We start from the raw sequence: 12,498 nt of genomic DNA, 5'->3' as shown, positions 1-12,498 counted from the left end.
TATCTGGCTTTTTCCTACATCTCAGTGTGATACAGTCAAGCATCTTTTCTTATTAAAGAACCATTTTGTATTTCCTGTTCTGTGATCTCTGATAATATCCTTGGCCCATTTTTCTGTTGGATTTTTCGTCTTTATACATATCAATTCCTAGACACTATGTATTGGGGAAACTGTCTCTGACATGAGTTGCAAATAACTTTTCATTTTGTCTTCATTTGGGGGTTGTATTATGATATATTTTGCCCTGCAGAAGTTTTCTTCATGTAGTCAGATTTATCAACTTTCCTTTACGACTTCTGGATTGCAAGTCATGGTAAGGTCTTTTCTACTTAGAAGTTACAAAGGAATTCTCCCAAGTTTTCTGGAACTTTTATGGCTACATTTTCCACATTTAAATCTGGAATCCATTTGCCGTTTATCCTTTACTCTTTTGCAGATGGCTATTCAGTTGTCCCAGTATCACTTACTGACGACCATCTGTCCCCCATGGTTTGAGATGCCCCCTTTATCACATGCTGAATTCAAGGGAGATGTTAAAAGGGTCGCTTTTCAGAAATCCTTCCTGAGGTTCTCTAGTACTCTGCTTTACAGTGTCCCTCTCCCCCACATGCCCACCCAAGACCTAAACGTCTTCCAACTTAAGATGCCCAACAGCTCTTCCTCAGAACTTCCTGTGAGGAAAGTCCGATCGACTGTGCTGCCTGGGAGCAGATGCAGCCAGCCCAGTGTGGCCAAGGGCTTTGATGGGCTCCCAAGCGCCAAGCCTGTTAAGGGATCAGCAGTGAAAGGATTCACGGAGCAAGAAAAAGTGAGCATCGTTGTTCAAATATGAATCACTTGACCCATCTGCAGTCTTGGCCAGAATCAGGGTTAGTTGTGAGACTAGTAACTGAGAATGTAGTTTCTCCAGGAGTTTAGAGAGCCAGTGACTGGGTGCAGGGGTTAGGCCCTCAAGAGGAAGCTTAATTCTTTAAACCCTCCACTGCTTGACACACGCTCATCTTCAGGATCCAGGGAATGACTTTATTCCGTTCCCGTTCTCCGGTTTTGCAAGGCTTTGGGTTTTCTCCTGTAGGCTTCTAGGTGAGGATGCAAAACCAGGAATCGCCAGCGGCTCTCACTCCCTCCACTACAGAGGAACTTCAGCTCCTATAGTGCTTGTCTCAGATTAGGGAGCTGCTTGTTCCCCAGTCTGACTCTGGCCTGGAGATCTGCCCTTTCCTAGCTTGGCAGGAGGAGGCCTGGCAGGGCAGGTCTCCCCAGCCAGGGATGGGTGTGTGGTGGCTGTGGTTAGTCATGAGCCAGCAGTTGATGGCGGCTGTGGTTGGCTTCTGTGACACCCTCGCTTGGGGGTTTTGCGGAAGGCCTGTGCTGGCTGCTGAGAAGGCGATCAGCGTAACAGGCTTCGTGAAGATCACAGGCACCGAGTCCAATGGCCTCGTTCTCTTCTTTCCAGCCCTGGGCCATATCCGTATGCTCTGTATTTTAGTTTCTCCAGCAGTATGTGGGTATGAATAGGGCCTCTGTGGATTAAATGAAATAACTCATTGAGAAGGCTTAAAACAATGCCTACACCTGGGAGGCAATCAGTAAGTGTGAGCAGAGACCCTAAAGCTCACAGCTCCGCCCAGAGAGCTGTTGGAATGGGGGTCGAATTGGTGGTGGTCAGAGCAGAGCATGGGCAGATTTGACCGTCTCCTTCCAGATTCTCCTCCTGGTCTTTGGAACCTTCTTTTAAGGAGATGAGAGAAATACCAGCACTGGTATTTGTGAGTAGGCAGGAGGCAGGGTCGTTAACCTTTCTCGTCCCTTCTTTCCTCTTAGGGATGTTTGTGACTTGACCCCGCTCTCGGCCCCTGGGCCCTCTGTCTCCCACTGCAGGTCAGGGTGGGAGCGGTCCAGTTCAGTTCCACCCCTCGTCTGGAATTCCCCTTGGATGCATTTTCAACCCAACAGGAAGTGAAGGCAAAAATCAAGAGGATGGTTTTCAAGTAAGTACGATCAGATACTTCTGTGGCTAGGATGAAGCTAGCTGCTCTCCCAGTCGCCTTTGAGGGGTTTGGTCTGCTCTTGACCTCACAGAGAGAGGGGGCTATGGCCTGGCTTCCGGAAGCTCAGCTGTGTGCAGTGGGTAACGAGAATTCCCTCCTCAAAGCTGCCCCCTATTACATGATAATATCCCAGGTGGGAACTTAAGTGCAAGTTAAAAAAAAAAAAAATATTTGCTGTTATTGTGTGTGGTTGTCAGCTGGGAGAAAGGGCTAGTGAGCGTGGAGAAGTCAAGAGCATGAGGTGGTGGGAGGAGCCCTGGGTCCTTCTCCCCGTTCTGCCCCCGGTGACCACACAGCCAGGACGACTCACCACACTTCTTGAAGCCTCATTTTTGTGATCGAAAAAGAGTAAGTGCTCCTCTGTTACTGAGAGCATTTTAAAAATGATGAATTGCTGTTTATGCTCTCATACACATACACATCCTATAAATATATGTGTATAGTGGATCATAATTTTACTCACAAGTCAGCTGATGTGTGTATATGCACATACATATATGTGTATACATATATTTTGTGTATAGATATTTTATATATGTGTATTATATACTTACACGTATACAACTGTATGGATATACATGTGTGTTATACACACGCATGTATGTACATATACATACACACAAACAATGTTCTTCATAAGCCCTCACAGAAAAATGCCTTTATTTGCCGCTTGCCACTCTGATCTCTGAATCTTCTTTGGTCTCTGCTGCCCCTTACCCTAGTATCTGCTGAAGTTCTGCTCAAGTCCATGGTCCCAGCCATGTACAGCCATCACCTCCACTTGCAGAGGCCCTGAGCTTTGAGACCCTTTAATAGCCTCAGGCCTCTGTAAGTCCTCAGTGCTCTTGATAAGCCAGAATCCCCATACTGGGCACAGAGGGAACTTTGGGGGTCCTACAGGTCCCAGAGACCCCCAGTGACTTTTTTTTTTAATTTTCATTTTATATTGGACTATAGTTGATTTACAATGTTGTGTTAGTTTCAGGTATACAGCAAAGCAATTCAGTTATACATATATGTATATCTTTTTCAGATTCTTTTCTCATTTTGGTTGTTACAGAATACTGAGCACAGTTCCCTGTGCTGTATAGTAGGTCTTTGTTGGTTATTTTAAATATAGTAGTGTGTATATGTCAATCCCAAACTGCCAACTTATCCCTACCCCCCAGCTTTCCCCTTTGGTAATTGTAAATTTGTTTTCCAAGTCTGTGGGTCTGTTTCTGTTTTGTAAATAAGTTAATTTGTATCATCTTTTTAGATTCCACATATAAGTGATGTCATATGGTATTTGTCTTTCTCTGTTTGACTTACTTAGTATGACAATCTCTAGGTCCATCCATGTTGCTACAAATGGCATCATTTCATTGTTTCTTATGGCAGAGTAACATTCCATTGTGTATATGTACCCCATCTTCTTTATCCATTGCTTTGTCAGTGAACATTTAGGTTGTTTCCATGTCTTGGCTATTGTAAACATCACTGCAGTGAACGTTGGGGTCCATGTATCCTTTCGGACCATGGTTTTCTCTGGTTTATGCCCAGGAGTAGGATTGCTAGATCATATGGTAGCTCTATTTTTAGTGTTTTTTAGGAACCTCCATACTGTTCTCCATAGTGGCTGTACCAAATTACATTCCCACCAGCAGTGTTGGAGGGTTCCCTTTTCTCCACACCCTCTCCAACATTTATTGTTTGTAGGCTTTTTGATGATGGCCATTCTGACTGGTGTGAGGTGATATCTCATTGTAGTTTTTTTTTTTTTTTAATTTGTGCATTCTTGCACTGTTCTTTATTTTTTATTTTTTTTGGCTGTGTTGGGTCTTAGCTGCGGCATGTGGGGTCTTCTTGTGGCATGCGGGATCTTTTGTTGCAGCACATGGGCTTCTCTCTAATTATGGCATGCAGGTTTTCTCTGTACTTGTGGCACATGGGCTTAGTTGCCCTGAACCATGTGGGATCTTAGTTCCCCGACCAGGGATCGAACCTGTGTCCCATGCATTGCAAGGAGGATTCTTTACCACTGGGCCACCAGGGAAGTCCCTCTCATTGTAGTTTTGATTTGCGTTTCTTTAATAATTAACAATGTTGAAAATCTTCTCATGTGCCTGTTGGCCATCTGTATGTCTTCTTCAGAGAAATGTCTGTTTAGGTCTTCTGTCCATTTTTTGATCGGGTTGTTCATTTTTTTGATATTGAGCTGCATGAGCTTTTTGTAAATTTTGGAGGTTAATCCCTTGTTGGCTGCATCATTTACAAATATTTTCTCCTATTCAGTGGGTTGTGTTTTCATTTTGTTTATGGTTTCCTTTGCTGTGCAAAAGCTTGTAAGTTTAATTAGGTCCCATTTGTTTATTTTTATTTCCATTACTCTAGGAGATGGATCAAAAAAGATATTGCTGTAATTTATGTCAAAGAGTGTTCTGCTTATGTTTTCCTCTAAGAGTTTTATAGTATCCAGTCTTACATTTAGGTCTGTAGTCCATTTTGAGTTTATTTTTGTGTATAGTGTTAGAGAATGTTCTAATTTCATTCTTTTATGTGTAACTATCCAGCTTTCCCAGCACCATTTATTGAAGAGACTGTCTTTTCTTCATTGTGTAGTCTTGCCTTGTTTGTTATAGACTAATTGACCATAGATTTAGTTCTGAACTTTCTATCCTGTTCCATTGATCTATATCTCTGTTTTTGTGCCAGTACCATACTGTTTTGAATACTGTAGCTTTGTAGTATAGTCTGAAGTCAGAGCACCTGATTCCTCCAGTGTCATTTTTCTTTCTCAATATTGCTTTGGCTATTCGTGGTCCATATAAATTAAAATTTTTTTGTTCTAGTTCTGTGAAAAATGCCATTGGTAATTTGATAGGGATTGCATTGAATCTATAGAATGCTTTAGGTAGTGTAGTCATTTTGACAATATCAATTCTTCCAATTCAAGAACATGGTATATCTTTCCATCTGTTTGTGTCAGCTTTGATCTTTTTCATCTGCGTATATAGTTTTCAGTGTACAGGTCTTTTGCCTCCTTAGGTTTACCTAGGTATTTTATTCTTTTTGATGTGATGATAAATGTGATTGTTTCTTTAATTTATCTTTCTGATCTTTCATTGTTAGTGTATAGAAATGCAACAGATTTCTGTGTATTAATTTTGTATTGTGCAACTTTACCCAATTCGTTGATGAGCTCTAGTAGCATCTTTAGGATTTTCTGTGTATCATTATCATGTCATCTGCAAACGGTGACAGTTTTACTTCTTTTCCAATTTGGATTCCTTTTATTTCTGTTTCTTCTCTGATTGCCATGTCTAGGACTTCCAAAACTATGTGAATAAAAGTGGCGAAAGTGGACATCCTTGTCTTGTTCCTGATATTAGAGGAAATACTTTCAGCTTTTCACCATTGAGTATGATGTTGGCTGTAGGCTTGTCATATACAGCCTTTATTATGTTGAGGTAAGTTCCCTCTATGCCCACTTTCTGGAGAGTTTTCATCATAAACGGGTATTGAATTTTGTCAAAAGCTTTTTCTGCATCTATTGAGATGATCATATGTATTTTTTTCTTCAGTTTCTTAATGTTGTGTATCACAGTGATTGCTTTGCAGATATTGAAAAATCCTTGCATCCCTGGGATAAATCCCACTTGATCGTGGTGTATGATCCTTTTAGTGTATTGTTAGATTCAATTTGCTAGTATTTTGTTGAGGATTTTTTTATCTATGTTCATCAGTGATAGTGGCCTATAATTTTCTTTTTTTGTGGTATCTTTGTCTGGTTTTGGTTATGGTGGCCTCAGAATGAGTTTGGGAGTATTCCTTCCTCTGCAATTTTTGGGAGGAGTTTCAGAAGAATAGCTGTTAATGCTTCTCTAAATATTTGATAAAATTCACCTGTGAAGCCATCTGGTCCTGGAGGTTTTAATCACAGTTTCAATTTTAGTACTTGTGATTGGTCTGTTCATATTTTTTATTTCTTCATGGTTCAGTCTTGGGAGATTGTATCTTTCTAAAATCTGTCCATTTCTTCTAAGTTGTCCATTTTATTGGCATATAGGTGCTTGTAGTAGTCTCTTATGATCCTTTGTATTTTTGTAGTGTCAATTGTAACCTCTTTTTCATTTCTAATTTTATTGATTTGAGCCTGCTGCCTTTTTTTCTTGAGTCTGGCTAAAGGTTTATTGATTTTGCTTATCTTTTCAAAGAACCAGCATTTAGTTTCATTGATCTTTTCTATTGTTTTCTTTGTCTCAATTTCATTTATTTCTGCTCTGATCTTTATGAATTCTTTCCATCTACTAACTTTGGATTTTGTTTGCTCTTCTTTCTCTAGTTGCTTTAGGTGTAAGGTTAGGTTGTTTACTGGGGATTTTTCTTGTTTCCTGAGGTAAGATTGTATTACTGTAAACTTCCCTCTTAGAACTGCTTTTGCTATGTCCCATAGGCTTTGGATGGTCATGCTTTCATTTTCATTTGCCTGTAGGTATTTTTGGATTTCCTCTTTGATTTCTCAGTGATCCATTGGTTGTTTAGTAGCATATTGTTTAGCCTCCACATGTTTGTGGTTTTTGCAGTTTTTTTCCCCTCATTTACTTCATATTCTCATAGCATTGTGGTCACAAAATATGCTTGATATGGTTTCAATTTTCTTAAATTTATTGAGGCTTGCTTTGTGGCATAACATGTGATCAATCCTGGAGAATGTTCCATGTGCACTTGAAAAGAATGTGTATTCTGCTGCTTTTGGATAGAATGCTCTGTAAATATCAAGTCCATCTGGTCTAATGTGTCATTTAAGGCCTGTGTTTCCTTGTTGATTTTCTGTCTGGATGATCTGTCCATTGGTGAAAGTGGGGTGTTACTGTTGATTTCTCCTTTTATGGCTGTTAGTATTTGCCTTATATATTGAGATGCTCCTATGTTGTATGCATATATATTTACAGTTGTTATATCTTCTTGGATTGATCCCATGATCATTATGTAGTATCCTTGTTTATCTCTTGTAACAGTCTTTATTTTAAAGTCTATTTTGTCTGATCTGAGCATTGCTAATCTAGCGTTTTTGATTTCCATTTGCAAGGAATACCTTTTTCCACCCCCTCATTTTCAGTCTGTATGTATCCCTAGATCTGAAGTAGGTCTCTTGTAGACAGCATATATGTGTGTCTTGTTTTTGTATGCATTCAAGCAGACTATGTCTTTTGTTTGGAGCATTTAATCTGTTTATATTTAAGGTAATTACCCCCACCTCCACAGGAGACCCTCCAATACCAGCAGGTAGGTCTGGCCCAGGCTCTTATGAGGTCATTGGGTTTTCCCCTGGGTCCTGGTATACAGGAGACCTTGTGTGCACCCTCCAAGAGTGGAGTTTCTGTTTCTCCCAGTTCTGTGGAATTCCTGCGATCAAACCCCACTGGCCTTCAAAACCAGATGCTCTAGGGGCTCTTCTTCCTGATGCCCTCCCCCAGGCTAGGGAGCCTGACGTGTGGCTCAGAACTTTTACTCCTGTAGGAGAACCTCTGAGATACAATTATTTTTCCATTTGTGGGTCACCCACCCACAGGTATGGGATTTGATTTTATCACTACTGCACCCCTCCTGCCATCTCGTTGTGGCTTCTTCTTTGTCTTTGTATGTAGGATATCTTTTTTGGTAGGTTCCAGAGGTTTTTTTGTTGATGGCTGTTCAGCAGTTAGTTGTGATTTTGGTGCTTTTGTGAGAGGGGATGAGTTCACGTCCTTCTACTCCTCCATCTCGTTGCTGCCCCCATCCCCAGTGACTTTATCTTAGGCTGTTTATCCCAGCCCTTCCCTCTGCCTGTGGGTGCAGAATGAGCAGCAAGTCAAATACAGGAAAGTTCAAAGGGAAAAGCACATTAATATATATTTAAAAGGTGATATTAGCGTACACTGACCTTTCCGTGTTCCCTTGGAGCCTTCTACCCTTGGGACCTCCAAGAATGGTTCCTGTAGAGAATGGTGGCAGCCTTGCTTCTATATCTTGGGCCCAGATACACTGAGCAGTACTTGTCAAAGTGAGATCTTTGGTCAGATGGTTTGAGTTGGAATTGCCTAGGGAATGTGTTAAAGTGCAGGTGCCTGGGCTCTCTCCCAGACCTGCTAAATCACTCTGGGCAGTGATATTTAGAATCTGCACTTTTAAAAGGTCTCTTCCCACTGCCCCCCCTGCCATAGGAGTGTTATACACACTAATTCATTTAAAGCAGCTTTATTGAGATATAATTTAAACACTATAAAGTTCACACATTTAATGTATACAGTTGAGTGGTTTTTAGTATATTTTCAGGGTTATGCAACTATTACCATCATCTAATTTTAGAACATTTTCATTATCTCAGTAAGAAACCTTGTAAATAGACAGTTCTCCAGAGAAGATATATAAATAGCCAGTAAGCATATGAAAAGATGCTCAACATCATTAGTCATTAAGGAAATGAAAATCAAAACCATAATGAGGTACCACTTCACACCCACTAGGAGGGATAAAATGAAAGACAGTAACAAGTGTTGACATATGTGGAGAAATTGGAGCCCTCATACACTGCTGGTAGGATTGTAAAGTGGTACAGCAACTTTGTAAAACATTTCAGCAGTTCCTCCAAATGTTAAACATAGAGTTACCACATGTCCTAGGAACTCTACTCCAAGAGAATTGAAGACATATGCCTACACAAAAAACTTGTATACTGATGTTCACAGCAGTATTACTTATGACAGCCAAAAAACCCAATGGATGAATGGGTAAAGAAAATAATTTATCCATAAAAGCAAAAATAAGCAGATAGGACTGTGTCAAACTCAAAAGCTTATGCACAGCAAAAGAAACAACAAACTGAAAAGGCAGCGTATAGAATTGGAGAAAATTTTTTGTAAATCATATATCAAGTAAGGTGTTAATATCCAAAATATGTAAAGAACGCATACAAGCAATAACAACAACAAAAAAACAGTCTAGTTAAAAAATGGACAGAAGAACTAAACAGACATTTTTCCAAAGAGGACATCAAAATGTCCAAAAGGCAAATGAAAAGATGCTTAGCTAAAATGCTAAGTGAAAGAAGCCAGACATAAAAGGTCATGTATTGTATGATTTCATTTATATGAAATAGTCTAAGATAGGCAAATCTGTGGAGACAGAAAGTAGATGAGTCATTGTCAGGGGATGTGGGGGGGGGGATGTGACTGGTAATCGATATAAAGCTTCTTTTTGGGGTGATGAAAATATTTTGGACTCAGGTAGTGGTGATGGTTGTACAACTGAATTATACTAAAAACCACATTTATACTTTAAAATGCTGAATTCTATGGTATGTGAATTATATCATTATTGATATCATATTTTGTTGTTAAAAAAGAAACTTTCATACCCATCATATACACACAAACATTTGCAGAAGAAAAAGTAACCTACCGTTTTAAATTTAGAACTGAAAGTCAAAAGTGTCTGGGGGACTTTGACTCAAATGATTCAGCCCTGCTCTCATGTGAAAAACTAAGCCAATTCCAGTGACTTGGTACCAAAAGGTACTTTGTAGAGGTCACCCAGTACCTCTTCCAACTCCTTATTTTATGAAGGAGGATGCTGAGGTTGAGAAGGAGCAGGTGACTTGGCCTGGACCACAGGGTCACGCTGCTTGTCCAGTAGGCCCCGTGGAACTGTCCTTTCCCACCTTTCCATGCCCTCCCCTCCCCCCCACCCCCTAAGTAATTAGTTGAGCCTTTTGTCAACTGTGTTGAAAGTCATAACTAAGGGCTGTTATTCATGACCCGTGACATGCAGAGATGCATTGAGGATGCGCCAGATGAGGACACTGGGGGTGGAGAAAGATGCCTCTTTACGTGTTTGAACAAGATCATCTCTTCTTCTGGGGATGAGAATGGTTAGCACTTGTGTATCCCAGGACGACTATAAGACAACAAACAAGAAAAGGAGGCAGTTACTGGTTTTTTGGCTGCGGTTTTAGGGTCATTGAGGACACTGAACGTTAAGACACTCTTGTTAATCAGAACAGAGGAATGTTGGCTGAATGGGAGTGATGACCTCCCCAGGGCTCTTTACCCTTCTTCTTCGGTGGAGTTTTAAATTCTGGACTGATGATCACAGCTCTCCCCAAAACCCAGAATACTTGCCTTTCCAGACCAAGGCAGTCCCCTATAAGCATGTTTTGAAATGGCTAAGAAGCCACTGTGACAGTCACCTTATTGCTAGTTTGTAACAAGTTTAAAAAATATTACAATCAAACCTTCCAGTGTCATACCTCATGCTAACCTAAAATCAGATAAAACACAGCCAGCAATTGGCTCCCGAATGCCTAGCCCTCTGGCTGGGGGGCTGTGCAGGCCTGTTCTATCCTCTCATTAACTTCACAGTAACATGACTGAGTTTTCTGTGATTGAATTTTTTTTTTTTGAATTTTTTTGAACCCCATCTGTAGCTTTATCAGAGTTGTACTGTGTGTAAGTAGCTCTACAGAAATAGCACTCACCACTTTACTTTAGTAAAAAAAAAAAAAAAAAAAAAAGCCGGCTCTGGCCTCTTTCAAACTGCATTAACATTTAAACATAGTTTTCAGCATAGTTAAAATTACAAAGCACTTTGCTCTTTTTTTTTTACTTAATACTATTTGGTGTTTATCTTTTTCATAAAGCTGCATTATTTTTCATGTTGATCCTTGTTAATGGTTATGTAGTAATCCAATGAATTGAGCTATTACAATGTAGTAAATCAGCCCCCTGAAAGGACACATTTAGCTTGATTATGGGATTTTTGTCCATTGCTGAAACCAACAACAACAAAAACTCCTGTAACTGACATCCCTATACCTACAGTGAGTGTTATGAATTATTTTTCAAAGCCTGTTCCATGCACTACCTGCATCAGAGTCACTGGGGATGGAGTCGGGGAAAGCGGGTTTAAAATGTGTTGATAGATTCTCAGGCCTGGTCACACACCCACCAATTTGGATTCTGGGAGGGTGGAATCTGAGAGTACATATTATTAAGTCTCCTGAGGGACTTTCACACTCACGAGAATTTGAGACTAACTCAAAAGATAAACTTAGAAGAGGCTACTTGGTGGTTCATTATAATGACCACTGGTGGAGCACTTACTAGGTGTTATACTAGGAGACCCTGGCACAGCATTTAATCCTCAATTTTGTTACTTTTCCTACTTCAGCAGGTTTAACAGGAGTCTCAGGTTAAGTGACTCTGCCGAGTTTAGCTGGTCAGTACGTCCCAGGACGAACATCTGCGCCTTGTCCTTAATCAGTCCACGTGTTGCTGTCATGAACAGCCCTCCACCTGTGAACCTTCACTTTCTACCTAGTTTAGTCCCGTTGAAGAGAAATTAGAAAAATATTAGATTCTGGCCTCAGACCTCCAGGTCTGGAGCCAGACGCTGAGCTTGGAACAGACTCCACGGAATAAGGAAAGGAGAGGTAGCAAGGTTTCTTCTCATCTCCCGATCTGGCTGAGAAACTGAGGATGCAGGGCCACAGCCAGAGGCGTGTGGGGAGCATTCACAGAGGGAGGCACAAGGAGCTCCGGGCTTTTCGTGAGAAGTGTCTTGTAACTATTTAGACAGGACAGTATAGAGTAGGGGTCAGCAAACCTTTTCAGCAAAGAGCCATAGAGTAAATATTTTAAATATTTTAAAGCTTTGCTGGCTGCGTGGTCTCTGCGTAGATAGTACATAAATGAGTGGGTACCCATTTCTTACGACCATTTGACCCAATTCTGTAATTTGCCAACCCCCACAGAGGAATGACCATTGGCTTTGGAATTAGCCAGACTGGGTTTAAGCTGCAGTTCTGACCTCCACTAGCCAGAGAGAGGCAGGTTGTGTAACCTGATGGTTAAGAACTTGCGTTCTAGAAGTAGAGGGTTCAAGTCCAGGGTTAAAGTCCTGCCTTCACCACCCGTGAGCTGTGTCACCTTAGCTAAGGCCTTTCTCTGAACTCACCTGTCTCAGAGCTGTGGTGAGAATTGTATGAGCCAAACACCTGTACACACACACACACACACACACACACACACACACACACACTTAGCACAGTGGTGCCTGACATGTGGTAAGTGCACAGTAAATATTAAGTTAGTAGTTAGTATTCCTGGTCTCTGAGCAGGGGATTCTTTATCTATTAGCATCCACTGAAAGGTTTTGCCCAAAATCTATTGTAGTGACTCATTATTTTCTGCCCAGTTGACTCTCAGAGCTGGCAGTCCACCCTCTGAGGACGTTTGCACAAGCCTCCTATGGTAAGGATTAGTAGGGATTCTGTGCTGGGATTCCAGGCTCAGTCGACAGTCCATATAACTAGGCTGTGGGGATTATAGAATCTTAGCATTCTGATGAGATGGGACTACCGTAACCTGCCCTGATGTGAAAGTAGTCAAACGGTTCAGCCTTCCAGCTGAACTTGGAAGTGGGATAG

The 12,498-nt window shown here is 40.9% G+C and overlaps 1 protein-coding gene across 36 annotated transcripts in view; it reads left to right on the top strand.

Annotated features, from left to right (window-relative positions):
* The window catches only part of VWA2 (von Willebrand factor A domain containing 2), a 55,516-nt gene that overhangs the window by 22,352 nt on the left and 20,666 nt on the right, over positions 1-12,498 (top strand). For 26 of the 36 annotated variants that reach the window (XR_009053749.1, XR_009053752.1, XR_009053747.1 and 23 more), the window contains 2 exons: positions 644-808; positions 1,882-1,991. Coding sequence is in view for 22 of the 36 variants with exons in the window: in XM_057735210.1 (XP_057591193.1) it covers positions 644-808; positions 1,882-1,991 (275 nt within the window). In the remaining 14 variants the exon portion in view is untranslated. Of the gene's footprint in view, positions 1-620; positions 809-1,881; positions 1,992-5,357; positions 5,501-12,498 lie in introns of all 36 variants that reach the window. The other 10 variants (XM_057735222.1, XM_057735223.1, XM_057735225.1 and 7 more) reach the window with 4 other exon arrangements.

This window comes from Hippopotamus amphibius, chromosome 5 (assembly GCF_030028045.1).
Source record: "Hippopotamus amphibius kiboko isolate mHipAmp2 chromosome 5, mHipAmp2.hap2, whole genome shotgun sequence".
Taxonomy (NCBI): Eukaryota; Metazoa; Chordata; class Mammalia; order Artiodactyla; family Hippopotamidae; genus Hippopotamus; species Hippopotamus amphibius.
This window is presented reverse-complemented; position numbering and strand designations above follow the sequence as displayed.